This window comes from Carica papaya, chromosome 3, assembly GCF_054855325.1.
Source record: "Carica papaya isolate Zhongbai chromosome 3, ASM5485532v1, whole genome shotgun sequence".
NCBI lineage: Eukaryota > Viridiplantae > Streptophyta > Magnoliopsida > Brassicales > Caricaceae > Carica > Carica papaya.
In genome coordinates, this window is record NC_142311.1 from 9437860 (window position 1) to 9459046 (window position 21187).

General features: G+C 35.8%; 1 protein-coding gene across 5 annotated transcripts; it reads left to right on the forward strand.

Moving 5' to 3' along the window:
- Positions 1-4893: 4893 nt before the first annotated feature.
- Positions 4894-20838, forward strand: LOC110811541 (NEDD8-activating enzyme E1 regulatory subunit AXR1-like). Of its 5 annotated transcripts, none has more exons than XM_022038068.2 (15): positions 4894-5062; positions 5422-5594; positions 5660-5823; positions 8166-8261; positions 12930-13040; positions 13451-13530; positions 13790-13940; positions 14030-14123; positions 14536-14624; positions 15117-15190; positions 15275-15437; positions 16084-16169; positions 19147-19230; positions 19482-19737; positions 20197-20838. In XM_022038068.2, exons 1-15 carry the CDS (start codon positions 5019-5021, stop codon positions 20278-20280), a joined length of 1749 nt encoding a protein of 582 aa, XP_021893760.1. In that variant the 5' UTR covers positions 4894-5018; the 3' UTR covers positions 20281-20838. The 5 variants fall into 5 exon arrangements, with proteins under 5 accessions (XP_021893760.1, XP_021893761.1, XP_021893762.1 ...); XM_022038069.2 differs by having other exon boundaries at positions 4896-5062; positions 19557-19737; XM_022038070.2 differs by lacking the exon at positions 8166-8261 and having other exon boundaries at positions 4897-5062.
- Positions 20839-21187: the final 349 nt, after the last annotated feature.

Consider the following 21187-nt stretch of genomic DNA (forward strand, 5'->3'; position numbering starts at 1 on the left):
GTGAGGTTCACGTGTAATCCGTTGCTGGACTGCGACACAAGATATTTAGTAGTCTTCCATCAAGCCAAAACTCGGGGACCATGTAAGAAATTTGGACCACGATATGCTTAGCCAACGGCTTGATGTGAAGATGATCATTAAGGATACAAACGCTGCGTTGTAGGCAATTATTTTTTTCAGTGATTTCAAAAGACAAAATGGTGCTGCGAATCAAAATCGAACGGCTACGATTCGCTATTGGAGAATTGTGGCGGGCTGGAGCAACTGATGAGTTCTCACTAAAAAAATATCCAACTCTCTCTCTAATGTTGGGTCCCACCAAACATATTCCTCGACTTTACATGTTTTTTTAATATTTAAAACGCTGTCCGTTTGATTTTTGAAATTATAACCTTTGAATAGTATGTAAGTCGACCTCGATGCTGCGGGATCGAACTTTTCCTCCTTTCATTTAGAAAATAATTAAATAAAAATGAAACCTAGAAGAGCATTAAATTACCGGTAATTTCTGAAAATTACTCCCCTCCAATTACGGACAGTAAATGTTTAATTGTTACTGACTGCTCAAATTCAGTAATTTGGTGCGAAAACTTTTCCGGGTTTTGAATAAAAATTTCTCATTATTTTAAATATACAATATTTAATTTTATTTTCAAATTAAGCTTGGTTTTTGGAAATTAGATCCAACTTATTTAATTTAACATACATTTTATTAGGATTCATTCATGTTCATATATATGTATGTGTATATATAGATATAATTAATAGTTAGTTGTAACATCCCATTTTTTTTTTCATATTAGACGTACTTAACAAGCAACCAATTCCATAACAAAACGGTCATGCACAAAGAACTACTAACATAATCCATTATCCAATGATCAAGATAGTCCTACAATCATGGGCAAAACATCGTCCACAATACAACCATACTCAATATCTATACTACCATCAATTCTACATATTCCATTCAGTCAAAACAAAACGAAACTCTTTATCCTATACTCTACACACTAGGTTCAGAATCCAACAATTTCGATCCAGACTCCGTCCCTACATCATATGTAAAAAGAAAACACTAGTACTATCCAATTATCAAGATAATCCTACAATCATGGACAATGCATCGCACACAATACAACCATACTCAATATCTATATTACCATCAATTCTACATATTTCATTCAGTCAAAATAAAACGAAACTCTTCATCCCGTACTCTACACATTAGGTTCGGAATCCAACAACTTCGATCCAGACTCCGTCCCTACATCATCTGTAAAAAGAGAAAGAGTGAGTTCATTTAACTCAGTACGGTAAAACTCAAAATACATGCGTGAGGTGCAACAATATAAAACCTTATGTCTCTACCAATAGTTCACTACTGAACTCCAATTTTTCCTCCTGTACCTACAACTCTACCTACCCTAGGTGTCCGTTCCCTGACGACACTCCAGCCGCACCAGTGGTACCATTCACCGCCAAGATTTGGCAACCATTAACACCTATCGACCCCTAGTGGCCACGCACGCACACGAGTTTCAATTATTTTCGTCACCAACAGCGACGACCATCATTCACCTATCGACCCCTTATCAGGCCACACACACACTCTCTAATCCTTCTCTCCCGTCACCACCATCGGCAACCGTTCGCCATCTCACAACCTATACCAGGCCACTCACACACACACGATTTTCATTCACTTGCGTCACCAACATCGGCGACCGTTAGTCATCTCTCGACCTATACTAGGCCACTCACACACACTCTGACCATTCCCTCTCGTCACCGATATTGGCGACCACTAACCATCTCTTGACCTATACCAGGCCACGCACGCACACCATTTTCATTCATTTGATTTTCGTCACCAACATCGGCGACCATTAGCCATCTCTTGATCCATACCAGGCCACTCACACACACTCTGATCATTCCCTCTCGTCACCGATATCAGTGACCACTAACCATCTATCGACCTAGACCAGGCCACGCACGCACACCATTTTCATTCACTTGCGTTGTCAACCTCGGCAATCATCGTCTACCTATCGACCCCCGTCGACCACACACACACACCACTCCTTCTCGTCCACTGTCTCTCTCTCCGTCCGCTATCTGCGATATGTCCTAATTGCCCCCACTCACCTCGTCATTCTTCCCCCAAGGCTCCAGCTACCCCACTCCATTTCCCCAAGCATCTCACTCACCCAGCATATCATTCCCTTCTCCAACATTCACTCCCTGTCTCTCCCTAACTCTCTCTCGGGCTACAACCTCCCGCCACACCATCACGCCACACCATTCCTCTCACCTCACTCACCCCGCGGGTTCTACCCTTCCCCAACGTTTCCCCACTGCCTCTACATATCTCTCTCTCAGACTACGTCCTCACACCACAATATCTCCCTATCTCCTTCCGCGTTGCTCTCACAGTCCGCTCTCTCCCACACCGTTTTTTCGCCCGTACCATCACCTTATCTCTCTCTCCTCCCGCGATTCTCACACAGTCACTTCATTCGTTCGCGCACCTCTTTTCTCTCTCCCGACCTCCACTCACCTCGCACTCTTATCTCTCTCCCGACTTTCGTCCGTATTGTCACCTTCTCCCTCTCTCATCCCGCGATCCTCACTCGGTCCACTTTCTTCCACCCGCCTCACCACATATTCTCACCCAGCCTCTTCTGTATACCCCTACCTCCGTAAGTCGTGGCCACGCACGCCACACATCCAACCATTTCACAATCAAATCAACACACACATTTAGAGTTTGGTACCGTACCTCCCATTTTCATTTTTCCCTCTTTCGGCCGAATCTACTATCACCGTCCGCGATCTCCTATTCTCTCCGCTCTACTTCCTTTCTCCCTCCTTCTGGAACCTTCCTTCCTCTTCTCTCTCTCTCCCGCTCCCCTTCTTCCTCTGCTCTCTTTCTTCCCTCTTTTTTTATTTTCTTTTCTTTTCTCCTTTCATCTCTTCCTCCCCCCCCCCCCCACTTAAATCATCCTAGTTTTTCCTCAAAACGGCATCGTTTTCCCCCTTGCAAAACGTCGTCGTTTTTTCTTTTCCAAAACGACGCCGTTTTCTCCCATCTGCAAAACGATGTCGTTTTTTCCTTCCCTCTCCCTCTTTTTTTTTTTTCTCTTTTTCTAGTTATTACATTAGTTCCTCGTGCAAATTTGTTAGTATTAATTTTTCATACAAGTGTATAAAATAATTCATATTTGTTATGTAATTTAATTTTATTTTGAAAAGTATTTAACAATATATCTACTGAATAATGTTAAATTAATTTCACGATACAGTATTATCTTATATTGTCAATTATATTAAGTTTGTATATAGTAATTAAATTGAGTTAAATAAAAATTTATATTTTTAACATGTTTCAAATTAATTATTTAAATAAAAATACAAAAATAATATTTTAAATAAATTCTTTATTTAATAGCGATAATATATTCTTAGTAATAATAGTATTGCTAAGATAATTGGCCGTTGAATAACAAGATATATATATATATATCAAAGTTAACAAAATTTTCTTAAAGTGTCAACTTTGTATATATTAAATTTTTTATTCGATTAACCTGTCAATAAAAAATTGATAGATTTAGTAAAGGTAAATTAGATAATATCATAGGTAAGGTCAATATATTAAAAAAAAAAATCATTTTTATTAATTTGATTAATGCATGGACTACAATTAAAATAATCGCAAATGTGCGTGTGTCCGATTAATAATTTTTTAATCTAATACTTTCTTGTAATGTCATCTCAATAAAAAAATTAATTTGACTCGTGTTATAAGAAATTTTATGAATTATATTTATAATGAATTTATATAGTAAATTAAGAAAATATATATTTTATATGTAATTAACTTAAAATATATTGTTACCTTACATTGTGATTGTAAAATACTCAAAAAATAAATATAAAAATTATTAAATAATAACATATATTTTTAGATGTTACCTAATAATAATTAATTCGTTATGCTATTTGTTAGATCATTATAAGATATAGTTTGTAAAATAAATTATTTATGAAAATTATTATTACTAGGTGTTAAAAACTTAAAATCAAATTTATATATTATATAAAAGTTTAAAATTAATAAAAAAAGTTGTTTGCAGTAATATTTAGTTTATATAATATATCACCGTAATAATAAAATTGACAATTCACATTTAAACTTTATCAATTATTCTATAAATTAATTAAATATTTTTTACAATTATAATGATTGTATTTTTACTTGGCAGAATATAAAAAAAATAAATATAACAATTAAGAAATCATGTTAATTTAATTATTATTATTTTTAAAAATATTATTTATATTTAACTATTTTTATATTGATTCATGTAAATTATAATATGATTGTCCATGCTTTAACTAAAAGGGTATTTATAATTTCGATGAGATCTTTATAATTCAAAAATCTCCTCATGTTATAGTTTATTTACTACTATATAAAGTTTATTTTTTTTATAAATTTTAAATAAAAATAATATTTCGTATGAAAAAATAAATGTACTTAGAAATAAGAATTTTCTTATTACTTTAGCGTAAAAAACTATTTAATTTTAAAGTAAATTAGTGTGCAATATTAATTAATTATTCTATAATATTAACATAGAAATTTTCATTTTAAAAAGTTATTATATAATATTTACTAAATTACTATTAAATAAAAGAGAAATTTCCCAAACAAATAAAGGAGTCTCGTGCTGTCTTAAACAAAAAGATGACCGTTCCCGTTTTAAATACGAGTCCAACTAAATCCTGAATAAAGAAGGAGCGCTGTTTGGAAGCCGGATCATTCCATACGACGTCGTTATTTATTTACTAAACACAAGAACAACACGACGTCGTTGACAGTTGCTGCCTTCGGTAAAACCCGGCTCATCCCTGAAAAAAAGCTGCTAATACTTTCAGTCACTGCGTAGCTAGTAAGCGAACAAAAGACCAGTTCTAAAGCAAAAAAATTTCAATTAGCTTCCACTGGGATGACAATGGCGGAGCCAAAAACCAAGTACGATCGACAACTCAGGTACTGATTATTGCTATCTATCTCTTCCCCAACTCGTAACCCGAAAATACTGTTTATCTTCTTCTTTCATCTTTTCCTCTTGCCCTAAGTTCTTCCCTGATATCATCCTCCTTAGACCAGCTAACAACCTCCCGCTGGTTTCCTGTTTCTTTGTCATTGTTTGAATGGAAATGATCAAGAAAGAGTAGAGTTGTTAGGTTATTTCGTGTGCGCATTGGCTATCTGGCTCTCCGCTAGGAACGAATAACATGCTTGCTTCTCGTAACTGTAAAATACGTCTATTGTTGAAATTAAAATTCGTGCTCGTAACTGTAAAATACGTCTATTGTTGAAATTAAAATTCGTGCGGGAAATTGCAGGATCTGGGGTGACCAAGGGCAAGCTGCGCTCGAGAAAGCGAGCATTTGCTTGCTTAATTGTGGTCCTACTGGTTCGGAGACGCTGAAAAATCTCGTGCTTGGTGGAATTGGGAGCATTACAGTAATCGACGGATCCAAAGTTGAACTTGGAGACCTTGGAAATAATTTTATGGGTATGTTTCTCTTCATTTTTGTTTTTGCTCGACTTATTTGCTTACCTTACTTATGGTGTTGGCAGTGGACGATTCCAGCATTGGGCAGTCAAAGGCCAAGTGTGTATGCGCGTTCCTTCAAGAGCTAAATGATGCCGTTAAAGCCAAGTTTATTGAGGAATTTCCAGAAACATTGATCGCTTCTAATCCCTCATTCTTTTCTCAGTTTACGCTCGTTGTTGCTACACAGGTTTGAAAACAATGTATATATGCTTTCAGGATTATTAATAAATTTTTCCATGGTCATTTTTTTTATTTGTCTCAGGTTGGAACTTCTCCAAATTGTTTTAACCGTAACCAAGTTGATTGAAGTTCAAAGTTCCTACTCTCTAGGTCAATGTGCTATAGTTTTTTTGTTAGGTCTGACATGCTGGTGCCTGAGAGTTATAGTATAGACACAATTTTTAGGACCTTTTTTTTAAAATAAAAGTGTGAATTGTATTAATTACATACACCAAGGATGTGCAAGAGTCCATGTACAGAGAATTTACAAATCACTAAACATATCAATTAGTTCACCTAAGTTCTCTAGGAATACAAATTTTGTTTCAAAATCTACATGCCAAGAGATTGGAACCATCTATCTCTAATCTTCTAGATGCTTACCTCCATGCCTTCAAAAACTCTCCTACTTCTTTCCTTCCAAATCACCACCCAGATAATTGTCATTGGAATAAGACCCAAAACCTTCTTCATTTTCGCTATACTCTTCCATGCCCATATTTCTCCCTTTACAGTGCCTGCCCTGACCTATTTATAGCCCAGAAGCCTAAAACCTGTAGACCTCAAGCTATATGCAATGGAACAGCAAGGGAGAACTGTAGAAAATATAATAATTAGAAGAATAAATTAGGATTAAAAATAGTTATTTACAATTGTTATGTGCTGTAAATGGATGAACCATTTACAACTGTTATGTGCTGTAAATGGAGGGAATCACCAACAAATTTCTTACAACAAATTTGTCCTTAGAAACATAATTTTGTTAGGTTTCTCTCCAAAATTTGTTAGGTTGTTAGGGTAGTAGACTTGTATATATATGTGTGGAAATCATTCATCAAAAGAATGAAAGAATATTTTCTCTCAATTTTCTTCATGGTATCAGAGCCATACCTGATCCAAAAAGAAATTGATATCAAACCCTGCTGAGCCGTAATAAAAATGGCCTCGGGTGAGCTTCCTTCCTCTCCACCAGAAGTTTCCTCTGGTTCTTATCATCACACAGTAACAATCAGATCTGTGAGTGGACTACCATCATCCTGTATCACAGGACATAAACTCGATGGCAGTAACTTCCTTCAATGGTCGTCGTCTGTTCGTCTCTTCATCCACGGAAGGGGGCGTTATGGGCACCTCACTGGCGAGCTCATGCCTCCTCCAGCGTCCGCTGCAAATGCACAAACCTGAGAGATTGAAGACAGTATGGTCATGTCCTGGCTCATTACCTCAATGACTCCTGAAATCGGAGAGAATTTCCTTCTCTACGAAACTGCTCATGATATTTGGAAGGCAGCATAGGAACTCTACTCCAACAAGCAAAATACCTCTGCAATATTCGAAATCGAGTCAACTCTTCATGACTTTCGACAAGGAGAACTCAGTGTCACCTAGTATTACAGTATCCTTAGTCGAAATTGGCAGCAGATGGACACCTTCGAAGAGCGTCACTGGAACTGCCCCGAGGATGCGAAAAACTTCAAAGTTTTTGTGGAAGAAAAGCGAGTCTTCAAATTCCTGCTAGGGCTAAACAAAAATCTCGACACGATTCGGGGACGTGTTCTGAGCACTAAACCCTTACCGAGTCTTCGAGAAGTTTTTTCTGAGGCTCGACGCAAGGAGAGCCATCGAAAGAATATGATGGGAGAGAATGACCAACCTCACAAGACTGAAAATTCTTCAGCTCTCACAACCCGAGCGATTGACAATCGAACGAAGAAGACAAGGCCCTGGTGCGACCACTGTCGAAAGTTAGGGCACACTCGGGAACGTTGCTGGAAGCTTCACGGCAAGCCAAGTGACTGGAAACCACCTTTGGGTGAGTGAAAAATGTCGAAAGCAGAGACCTCCAGCAAACTTCGAGGAAATCACGTGACGGCTGAGGAAGTAATTTTTGATGAGATGGGAAAAGACCCATTTACCCATGAACAATTGGAAGCCCTCCAATAAATCTTGTCCAAGAAATCTCACCCGGTCAGTGCCTCTGTGACACACAAAGGTAATATTCATGGTTTATATGCTCTTTTAGAAAAAGGACAGGTGCGGGTGGTAGACTATGGAGCATCTGATCATATGAGTAGCGATTTCTCAATGTTCCAAAATTACAGAAGATGTGAAGAAAATATTTCAATCAGAATTGCAGATGGTTCTCTCTCAAAAGTGGCAGGAATGGGCTCTGTAAATTTGTCTCCAAATTTGACTCTCTGTTCAGTTCTTCATGTTCCGAATTTGGATTGTAATTTATTGTCTGTCAGCAAGCTATGTGAAGATTTGAAATGTGCTGCGAAATTTGTTTTTAATATGTGTAATTTTCAGGATTTGGACTCGGGGAGGACGATTGGCAGTGCTAAGATGAGCTCGGGATTATATTTGCTTCAAGTCAACACCTCTAAAAGACAAGCTCACAATGCAGTATGTGAAACATCTGTTCCTATTTCAAAAAATAATGATCATGATATTATGTTGTGGCACTATAGATTAGGACATCCAAATTTTATGTACTTAAAAAGGATGTTTCCACTACTATTTAAAAGAAAAGATCCAGTTTCATTACAGTGTGAAGTTTGCCAATTTTCTAAACATGCTACCATCCAAGTATTAAAATCCGACAATGCTTGTGAATATTTTGAAAATACTCTTGAAAAATACTTTACTAAACATGACATTATTCGTCAAATCTCCTACGTTCATACTCCACAGCAAAACGGTATAGCCGAAAGAAAAAACAGACATATTCTTGAGGTTGCTAGATCTCTCATGTTCACCACACATGTACCAAAATATCTTTGGGGAGAGGCTGTCCTTACAGCTACCTATTTGATTAATCGGATGTCCTCCCGTACTCTACAGTTTCAATGATCATATACTATCCTCTCAAAAATCTTTCATGATTCTCACATCTTGAACACTTTGCCACTTAAAGTATTTGGGTGTTTAGTATATGTCCACATTCATAAACATTTTCGTAGAAAATTAGACCCAAGAGCAATAAAGTATATTTTTGTTGGGTACTCAGCAAATAAAAAAGGATACAAATATCTAGTTCCAGAAACCCGCCGATTTTATAATACCATGGACGTCACCTTTTTTGAGAATCAACCATTTTATCCCACCACTGATATTCAGGGGGAGACATTCACTCAGGAATATCAGTTGTGGGATGTGTGTGTATCACCTCTCTACCTACAAAATCCATCACCAGACAAACCTTTCTTGGAGATTGAACCCGAAACCTCACAAAAGAAATCAGAATCTAAACCTGTTATAGAAAGCACATTACCTGCAACGAGTGAGTTACGTGTCTATACAAGAAGAAACAAAGGAAAAGCTCCCGAATCATCCTAGCACTGCCATGAATTCCCCACTGATACAAGTAACGTAATCTCTGTACTAACTCTTGATTCTGTTGATTCTAATATTCCTATTGCTTTGAGGAAGGACATTCGAACATGCACCAAACATCCTATACAGGACTATGTTTCATTGGACAAATTATCCTCGGAGCATCATGCTTTTGTGAGCAGGATAGACAGCAGTTCACCTGAACCCAGAACAATACATGAGGCCTTGAAAATTTCAAAATGGAAGTTAGCTGTCCTACGTGAGATCAGGACACTTAAAAAGAATGAGACATGAGAACTAACTGATCTTCCTCCAGGAAAGCGTCAAGTGGGATGCAAATGAGTTTTTACAACCAAATATAATCCAGATGGGAGTGTGACAGGCTTAAGGCCCGCTTGGTAGCCAAAGGCTATACACAATCATATGGTATAGATTATTAGGAGACGCTTGCACCAGTTGCACAATACTATTCGAGTACTCCTCTCACTTGCATCTAACCTTGACTGACCACTGTACTAAACATGACATTATTCATCAAATCTCCTACGTTCATACTCCACAGCAAAACGGTATAGCCGAAAGAAAAAACAGACATATTCTTGAGGTTACTAGATCTCTCATGTTCACCACACATGTACCAAAATATCTTTGGGGAGAGGCTGTCCTTACAGCTACTTATTTGATTAATCGGATGTCCTCCCGTACTCTACAGTTTCAATGATCATATACTATCCTCTCAAAAATCTTTCATGATTCTCACATCTTGAACACTTTGCCACTTAAAGTATTTGGGTGTTTAGTATATGTCCACATTCATAAACATTTCCGTAGAAAATTAGATCCAAGAGCAATAAAGTGTATTTTTGTTGGGTACTCAGCAAATAAAAAAGGATACAAATATCTAGTTTCAGAAACCCGCCGATTTTATAATACCATGGACGTCACCTTTTTTGAGAATCAACAATTTTATCCCACCACTGATATTCAAGGGGAGACATTCACTCAGGAATATCAGTTGTGGGATGTGTGTGTATCACCTCTCTACCCACAAAATCCATCACCAGACAAACCTTTCTTGGAGATTGAACCCGAAACCTCACAAAAGAAATCAGAATCTAAACCTGTTATAGAAAGCATATTACCTGCAACGAGTGAGTTACGTGTCTATACAAGAAGAAACAAAGGAAAAGCACCCGAATCATCCTAGCACTGCCATGAATTCCCCACTGATCCAGGTAACGTAATCTCTGTACTAACTCTTGATTCTGATATTCCTATTGCTTTGAGGAAGGGCACTCGAACATGCACCAAACATCCTATACAGGACTATGTTTCATTGGACAAATTATCCTCGGAGCATCATGCTTTTGTGAGCAGGATAGACAGCAGTTCACCTGAACCCAGAACAATACATGAGGCCTTGGAAATTCCAGAATGGAAGTTAGCTGTCCTACATGAGATCAGGACACTTAAAAAGAATGAGACATGAGAACTAACTGATCTTCCTCCAGGAAAGCGTCAAGTGGGATGCAAATGAGTTTTTACAATCAAATATAATCCAGATGGGAGTGTGAACAGGCTTAAGGCCCGCTTGGTAGCCAAAGGCTATACACAATCATATGGTATAGATTATCAGGAGACGCTTGCACCAGTTGCACAATACTATTCAAGTACTCCTCTCACTTGCATCTAACCTTGACTGACCACTGTATCAATTAGATGTAAAGAATGCATTCCTTAATGGCGATTTGGAAGAAGAAGTGTATATGAATATACCACTAAGGTTCGAATTAACTGACAACTCTAAAAAAGTGTATAAATTAAAGAAATCACTCTATGACCTAAAACAATCTCCAAAATCATGGTTTGACAGATTCACAAGAGCTGTAAAACATAAAAGATATGAACAATGTCAATCCGACCATACATTGTTCGTCAAACATTGCATATCAGGTAAAAAGGCTATTTTGATTGTATATGTTGATGATATCATTCTTACAGGAGATCACCTTGATGAGATTTAAAAACTTAAAGAATTTCTGTCCAAAGAATTTGAAATAAAAGATCTTGGAGCATTAAAGTACTTACTCGGTATGGAAGTAGCTAGATAAAAAAAAAAGATCTCAGTTTCTCAACGAAAGTACATTTTGGATCTCCTAAAAGAGACTGAGATGCTAGGAAGCAAGCCTACTGACACCCCTATGGACTCAGTCATCAAATTTGGATCCAGAATCAGTAATAAAATGGTTGACAAAGGGAGATACTAAAGACTTGTTGGAAAACTTATTTACTTGGCTCACACAAGACTAGACATCAGTTTTGCAATAAGTACAGTAAGTCAGTTCATGCATCAGCCAACAGAAGATCACATGAGTGCTGTGTATCGGATTCTGAGGTATCTCAAGAAAACTCCAGGATAAGTTTATTCTTTTCAAAAACAGACAGAAGAGGTGTTGAAATTTACACGAATGCGGATTGTGCAGGTTCTACAAACGACAGGAGATCTACATCAGGATATTGTACGTATGTTTGGGGTAACCTAGTTACCTGGAGAAGCAAGAAACAGTCTGTTGTGTCTCGCAGCAGTACAGAATCTGAATTTAGAGCGCTTGCTCATGGTATTTGTGAAGGTGTATGGTTGAAGAGAATACTTAAAAAATTAAAAGTTCTCAACAATATGCCTATGAAAGTATGGTGCGACAACCAATCAACAATTAGTATGGCCAAAAATCCAGTACATCACGATAAAACTAAATATGTGGAGATTGATCGTCATTTCATTAGAGAAAAATTGGAAGATGGGACTATAACTCTGATGAATATTTCAACCAATCAACAGATCGCAGATATTATAATTAAAGCTCTTCCTAAGAGAACCTTTGATGACATAATATCCAATCTAGATTTACTCAACATATACGTAAACTAGATTGAGGGGGAGTGTAGAAAATATAATAATTAGGAGAATAAATTAGGATTAAAAATGGTTATTTACAGCTGTTATATGCTGTAAATGGGGGAACCATTTACAGCTGTTATGTGCTGTAAATGGAGGGAATCACCAACAAATTTGTTACAACAAATTTGTCCTTAGAAACAGAATTTTGTTAGGTTTCTTTCCAGAATTTATTAGGTTGTTAGGGTAGTAGACTTGTATATATATGTGTGGAAATCATTCATCAAAAGAATGAAAGAATATTTTATCTCAATTTTCTTCAAGAACTTGATCACAAGTTTCCTTTGCTCTCTTGCATAAACAACACCAATTCACCATGATCTTCTCCTTGCTCATAAGTTCATCTATAGTCAAAATGCTCCCATGTGCTACTTCCCAAGCAAAAAAAGTTACCCTTGGCGGTGCATTGAGTTTCGAGATTTGTTTGAATGGGAAATTTTCTGCATTTGTTTCCTTCTTGATCAAAAAGTCATAAGAAGTCCCAAGAATGAACTGTCCAGTGGCATTGAGAGTCCAAACAGGTTGATCCTTTTCTTCATTAAGCGAAATAAGATTCAAAGTACTTAGTAATAATCCATATTCGTTTACCTTCCAGTCATTAAGATGGTGGAAAACCTCCACATGCCACTCTGTCCTATCCTCCTCTCCAGTAAACATGCCCTTAACAGTTCCTCATGAGAAATGTGATAGTAGATTTGTTATTCTCATTTAGAAAGTTTATTAAATACCATGTTTCTTTAACCAAGAGACTTTTTGATGGGTTCGTTGTTTTTGGCTTGTAGTTGATGGAAGATTCAATGATAAAGCTCGATAGAATCTGTAGGGAGGCCAATGTCATGTTGGTATTTGCTCGCTCCTATGGTCTTACTGGTCTTGTTCGCATCAGTGTGAAGGTAATGACTTGTGATTTACTAAACTCTAGTGCGATATCTAATTCTCTATCATTGCATTTAGACCTTCCTTGTCTTTAATAATTTTTATTTTTCTATAAAAATGACTTGCGAGTTACTGGTTGAAGTTGTCTGCTAATAAGCTGTTGTTTAAATGGATGAAAGGACTTGGAGTCATGATCTAGTGAGTAGGATCCACCATAACTTCATGCCTGTTGAGTTTATGATTGTATTCACCTCGCTTATTTATCTTTGTCTAAGAGCAAATGAATACTGCAATTCTGCAAGGACATTCTATGGAGATTCTTAAAAATAGTCCAGGGGAAAAGGAGACAAAAGGGTTAAAATTACTGCTGGATTTGGAGAAATTATTACTTGAGTTCTGCTGAATTCAATTTTATTGCTTCTGTTAGGAACATACAGTCATTGAGTCAAAGCCTGATCATTTTCTAGAGGACCTTCGGTTAAATAACCCATGGCCTGAACTCCGGAGGTACAACTACTTTTTTCCACAATTTTCAGTTTACTCACTCACACATCTAGGAATTGTTAAGTGGCTCCTGACTCGTAGAAACTAGTGGAGTTTAAATCACTATTACCGTGATCATTATTGTTGCTCTCATTATTGGTATAATTGTTTATTGGTGTCCATTTATGTTAGAAAATATTTATTATCTTGATTTTTTGGTTTTATTTAGTAGTACGAGTATGGTTTGCTGTATACAGTTTTGACTGCATTTATTCTATAATAGATTTGCAGACAGTATTGACTTAAACGTAACTGATCCTATCGCCCATAAGCACACACCTTATGTGGTCATTCTTGTGAAAATGGCTGAAGAGTGGACCAAAAACCACAGCGGTAGCCTTCCATCTACCAGGGAAGAGAAAAAGGAATTCAAGGTTTATATACTTAATCAAGATATCTTTTTTAAATTTGTTTATTCTATTATTCTTTAATTTCATTTGGTTGGGGTCTTGAACCTTTCTAGGATCTTCTTAAGGCCAAGATGATTGCTATGGATGAGGACAACTATAAAGAAGCTATTGAGGCATCCTTTAAAGTCTTTGGTTCTAAAGGAATTAGTAAGTTATAACTTCTTCAGAACCATGGGCCAAGTTTCTGCAAAAAGAATATGTTTTTCTCCTATAAATTTGTTGAATATTGTTTTTAGATTTACAAATGCACTGTAATTTGGTATGTATATGGGGATAGGGTTTGAATTTTCTACGTCAGCTGGGTTTACGTTGATGAATAAATTTGAGCTGTTCAAGCTATAAAAATTTGACCTTGAGATATTTCTTTAGAAATCATGACCACTGAAACAAATTCAACAGAGACTAGAGAGACTCGCCTCCCCATGAGAAGATTCTTTACTCTTTCTTAGCTCTTATATATCTGAGATTGGCCATAAAAGTTATTGAAATAAAAAATGAAATTCAAACATCATATCTAGCTGATGTAGATTATTGCTTACTCTCTTGCACTTTCACGCAGGTTCAGAGCTGCAACAGATAATCAATGACAGTTGTGCTGAAGTTGATTCTAATTCATCAGATTTTTGGGTTATGGTGGCAGCTTTGAAGGTTAGCGATTGAAAAGTCATCCTTCAGCATAGAATTTGTTAACTTCACTGTTTCAGATCGTCCTATATTTATTCCTCTCAATGGTAAAACTAGTCTATTGTATGACTAGACTCACAAGAAGAATTGTTATCCATTGGAATGGGGTTTCTAAAGATGATTAAAGAAACCGGGTCATTATGCCTAACAATGTTGTTTGATGTCTTCTTTGATTAAGTGTTGTGTTTTATTTTGTAACTGATTCCTTATTCCCTTTATTGAAAGAAGTAATCTGAGTTGACTCTTTGTTAGTGTCATCTCCTGCTGCATTAGTATGTGCTAACATGCAAGATGCTGGCTGTTTTTTGGGATTTTAGTTACTGTGACCTGGAAAATTTTACTTTACTAAATTGCCCTCCTTGTGAGCTTGCCCATTGATAAATTTTGTCCTCTCTCATGCTACAAGTTTTCATGAGCTCCCCATTATTTTACTTCTACTAATTGTGCACTTCCCAGGAGTTCATTTCAAATGAAGGTGGTGGGGAGGCACCCCTTGAAGGCACCATACCAGATATGACATCTTCAACTGAGTCAGTTTTCATGTCTGCATGTTATTTTATACTTTAAAATTGAAAAATGATTGAAGATTAAAACTGTTATCAGCTCTTGTGCAGGCTCTATGTAAACTTGCAGACAATCTATCAGGCTAAAGCAGAGGCTGATTTTCTTGTGATTGAGAAACATGTTAGGAATATTCTGAAAAAAATTGGTAGAAACCCAGATAGCATAAAAAAGTCAACTGTAAAGAGCTTCTGCAAAAATGCTAGAAAAATAAAAGTAAGTTCAGTTACTTGCCTCACTATTTATTGCTGAACAGTTGACTGGTTGTACCCCCATGCTGGCGTTAGGTAGAAGTTTCTTATTATGTGTCACTTGCAGTTCAAAGCATGTTATCTGTTTTCTTCTGAGAAAGCTGCAATGTAGGCTAAAAGAAACTTTAAGTAGGTTTTTTGTCAAATGCCACATAGAAAAAGTTAGTATTATCAAATGCATAGGTTAGATTGCCTGTCGCCTTGGTCTTATAATGATTGAGATTTCTACTATTACGTCTATTTAAATTGTAGGACATCTACACTCAAATATTCTTGCATAAATCGGGTTCTCCAAAGAAAAACTCTTTTTTTTTCTCTAGTTATGGGTATCATTATGCTAATTGTTTATCTTTTTCCCCGGTTATTCATAGGTGTTTTGTTCTTCATAGACACATTCAGTACAAGTTATGAATGATACCCACACTAGCAAATTAATTAAATCAACTAGATTATGCATACTGTGATGATAGATTCAGATTGAGCATTGTAGAAATATTGCAGTAATTGATTTAAAGAAATAAGCTATAAGCTGGCTGATATTTTAACTCCTCCAAGGCCTTATATTTAGATATTCTGTACATTATGCTTAAAGCTCACCTCATCCCTTGCAGATTTGCAGGTATCGCCTTATTGAGGATGAGTATAATAATCCTTTCCTACCACAGTTACAAAAGTATTTGACCGATGAGGATTACAGGTGACTGACTTGTCTTTTTACTAGCTTTCTATGTGCACTAAGTTTTCTTAAATTATTTAAATATATTTTTAAATAATTAAATATGTATTTACTAATTCAAATTTTTTATATCTTTTAACTGTGATAGATTGTATTATAATGATCGTAGGACAATTATATTAATTTTTAAAAAAGAAAAATACAATATATTTAAAAGCACTAAGGGGGTGCATAACCCAAATGCACAAAGTATTTACCATTCAAACAGGATATCACTAAATCATCCAAATTCTCACTTGAAAGAAATGGGTGACCCCTTACAAAGGCTTAGGATTTGGAACCAAAAATCTTTAAATCTATCAATATTAAGTCTCGTCTCCTCAAAGGTCCTATTACTCTTTCCAAATGACACAAAAGGCAGCCAAAGGGATTAGTCATAATCTTTTCTTTTTTGATTAAAAAATGTGCTACTATTCATAAAGCACTAAAGGGGTGCAACACATATACAAAAACTTACAAGTTTAACAAAACATCAGTAAGTTCCCCCAAATTCTCACTTAAATACAAAAGTTGAGCCTTAATCAAAATATTCAGGATATGCAACCAACAATCCTTAATACTGTCAAAGTTGTCTCCTAACCCCTCTAAAGTCCTTCTATTCCTCTCTTTCCAAAATACTCAGAGATAAGTCTTAATCTCTTATCATCTTGGATGCCTCTCCAAGTCTGTAATTCCTCTATTGGACCTGCTATCGCCCAAGTCACACCCAAGAAGCCATAAGCTAACATCCAAATTCAATATGCATTTGGACACCACAGAAGGACGTGCTCACATGATTTTGCAGCACTCTTTTGTGAGTAGCATCGTTCACTAAAATCTTTCTCCTCTTAATCAGCTTCTCGAGAAACAGAATACTTTCTCACACTGCTTCCCAGGTGAAAAAAGCTACCCTAGGAGTTGCTCTAACCTTCCCAATCAAGTTGGCCGGAAGATTTTCATGGGACAAGCCCCATTCAGATGCCAATAAAATGACTTCACTGGGAAAAACATCTGAAGAATCCAGCTCCGAAATTGGCTGATCTATATGCATGTGTCACATTTGTTATTGAGAGATCTCAACAGTCTCAAGTCCTCATGGATCTTCCAGTCATAACCAACTCAATTGACCACACATTCCCACTAGAGCCAAGAATAAACTCCTTAACAGTGATATTTTTGTTGCGAGCTAAGGCAAAGATACTGGGAAATTGATTAATCAAGGCCTCTCCTCAAACTACTCATCCCTTTAGAAGCTCACTCATTCTCCAGAAGGGTAATTATATTAAATATTAGATAATTGTGATGATGTTATAAAAGGTAAAATATAAAGCAATGTTGAGAAGTTTTTAAAGTTAGATTATTATTAAAACAATTTGGTCTCTAATCCTAGGACATGTTGTCTATAGGTGGGATGATTTTGGAAAAGTTTTTGATCTATTAGACATGTAAATTTTTGTACAGGGGCAGTATCCCCTTGGTGCCTTATACATAATATACTTCTTTTTATCTCAATATATATATATATATATATATAATGAAAACAATTTAACATAGTGGACACAAATTTTTAACATTGCAAAGCTAAAAATCTTCATAAATTGATTTTTTTAGTAGATCATTCAAAGATGATATCAGATATCATGCTTTCTCATCCCTATACCATAACAGCATAAACTTTATTAGCATCAGTCCTATGGAAAGAAAAGAAGTAATCATCCTTTCCCAATGCTTGCCCAGAATTTTTATAGATTTAAATGTCATCAAAACAAAAATTTAGATTAAAACCACATGATGTGATAATTACTATATCTGGAATAACTACAGAATGAAAAATAACTAGTAGTTGTAAACAACTTGAAAGAAAAACATGTTCGTTAGTTTAAGTGATAGGTTCTCAAACTCAATAACTATGCCCATGCTGCAGAGAGTCAAATCTGAAATAAACCTTGTTGCTCTTCTTTCTTTCCTTGCGGGGATATAACTTTATGCAATACTTTCATTAAATGAAAATTTAAAATTATCTCAGAGATGATGTTTACCTCTATGTGAAAGGGTTACTGATATTTTCTCAGGATACCAGAGCCAGGCCCTTATCTTGCTATTTAACACTACTTTATTGTTTTTTTAATGTTTACATTGGCATGAAAATCTTTTACCAAGTACACATTCTTTTCTTCAATCAATAATTTAAATTGATTATGGAAGAATATAGTATATATGCACAAACATTAATGCAAATGTCACTATATTGACATACATGCGTTCTTTTAAATAGACATTAGAAGATTGCTAATTAACATTAAAATCATTTTGTTGCCACATGTCATCATTATATGAAGCAAATGTCAGTATATTAACATACATGCTAAGTGTATATATATGTATATATGTATGTATGAATGTTTGTTTGAAACAAACCAACTTTTTTATGTCATTAAAACATTCAATAGGCTAAGAAACTTTTACTATTTACGCATGCATGCCCAGCCGTAGGTGTGATGTTATGTGATTGAAAACTGTATAGTCAATGAAAACTTGCTGATAGCCATGAATAGCACAAAAAAATGTTTTAAATAGAAATTTGATTTGATGAACTCGATATAGACACAAGAGGCCTTCTAGTCCAACATCTTCCAAACTGTTTACTTTTTCAGTAATCTCTTGTTTTTAACTTTTTCTTTTTGATAACTGACACCAAAGTGAGGTGGAAAAATGAGATGAACATTCTAGCTCGGTACCTGTCAATATACTGAAATGGATGACCGTAGATGCTAACAGTCAAATGAACATTTATAAAAATAAAGCTAATTCAGTATGCGACTGTGGTACTAATTAAAGTTGGGAAGTTTAATATCTGCCAAAATAATGTTCATCTGGCTTTAATTTAGCATAGGGCAATTGGATTAAAGCTATGAATCTGTGATGTTTACTCTCTAGATTTCCTGTTTCTGTCTTGCAGTATTGCTATGGGTTTCTACATTCTTCTTAGAGCTGTTGATAGATTTGCTGCTAATTACAACAGTTTTCCTGGCCAGTTTGACGGGTAATAACTCAAAACTTGTTAAACCTGTTCCTTAAAATTTTTCATGGAGCTTATAGGCAAGTTCTGCATATTATTTTTGAAATGTGATGTGGACAAAGGAATTCATATTGCTTTGATTTAATCCTAATAGACTTTAACTGGAAATTATAATCAGGAAATAACAATGAAGGCTAATAAAGGTTTAATGTATGAATAAAATCATAATACTACTTAACTCCTAATCTTACCCATATTATTACAATAAATTGTAGATTAGCGAATACAATTCCCAATCTATTTAGAAGAGATAAGTTATCAAACTTATTCTACATCAAAATGTATCCCAGAGGAATGGACGAGGACATATCTCGATTGAAAACTACAGCTGTTGGTCTTCTCAGTGATTTGGGTTGCAATGGCTCTACGCTAACTGAGGATCTTATCAATGAGATGTGTCGATTTGGTGCTGCGGAGCTTCATGCCGTTGCTGCCTTCATTGGAGGAATTGCATCACAAGAAGTAATTAAGGTTTGCTATTTCTTTCCTTATTTTTAACTATATTCAGGCTGGAGTTTTCCTCTCACCAGTGTTCTTATGGTGGTTCACACATTAAGCCACGTTCTGTAACTGTGCTAGTTTTTGCTTTGAAAGTGACTGTTAAGGATGAAAACAAAGACATGGAAGTTGCACATCTGGATATCTGATTGCCAACATAAAATTGAGAAAATGTTTTGTAAACTGTAGCTCATGCATTAAGGATTGTGAAATGATACTCAGATATGAGTGCTATAAGAAAATAGAAAAAGATTCAACAAGTATGATACAGTACATTCTTGTGTGGTGTCAGTGGGGGAGTTGTGTGGATACAGAGAGCGTAGTTATTTATCCGTATCTTTATCAAGAATGGTTTTATGTTTTGTTTTATCTTTGGTTCTCACTTAATTAACCCTTAAATGCGGCTAAATATCAAAGTTTCTGTTTCTACAGCTCATAACAAAACAGTTTGTTCCTATGTCGGCTACTTACATCTTCAATGGCATTGATCACAAGTCTCAACTGTTGACGCTGTAGAAGATTTGAGCTTGGTGGGCATCCATCATATGTTCAGATGCAAATAGCTGGTGACAGTACCCATTCACCTCCTCTTTAGAGCCAGATCCTCATGCTGCTGGATGGAGTTGTCAATTCTTTTGCAGGTTCAACATTTTTCGCGAATTTAGAGATTGAGGTATGTTTTGCATCGTTATGGAATAGCGGAATCGAGATTGCTTAACACTATAGTTCTTATGCTGCATTTATATGGAAAATTAGGGATTGCAAAATGAAGGGAATTACAACAAAGAGTGTTGATGAGAGAGTAAATTAAGTTATAGGACAGCTTTTTCTTTTCTTTTTTGGGAGGAAAAGATACCAACGATAGTTTTATTATTAAACTCCTCTGATCACCCATATTGGCTGAACTTCTCTCCTGTAGAACTTTGTTTGTTGTCAGTTGCTTTTTCGTCATACTGAGAAGACTGAAGATTCTCATGTCAATTTTACCCTTTCAACTTCTGTATCAGGGGAACATGTAATGTTAAGGTTGCTTCTATCTTATTGAGATTTCCAATCAGCAAGCCTTTCGTCAAATTTGTAATAATCTTTTGAGAATCTTACCTAATGCTTTTGTATTTACTAGCAAAAAATGATAATGGAGTTGATAGTAGAGGATTTAAATGTGTTGGTATATAACCCACACTTACCTTGACTCTGCATTGAGAACTCTGGTTCACTGAAAAAAATTATGTGATAATCATAGGGAATAAGCATTAGTTGACGGTAGAACATGTATCAGTTGGCCGTCACTTGGTCATATGTTTCTTCAAATAATGTGATAATTACTAATACTCGACAACGTGACAATTAATTACCGAATAATATTCATTGTTAATTGAGATAAACTTATTTTGAATTAATTAAAATTGTATCAAAAGTAATT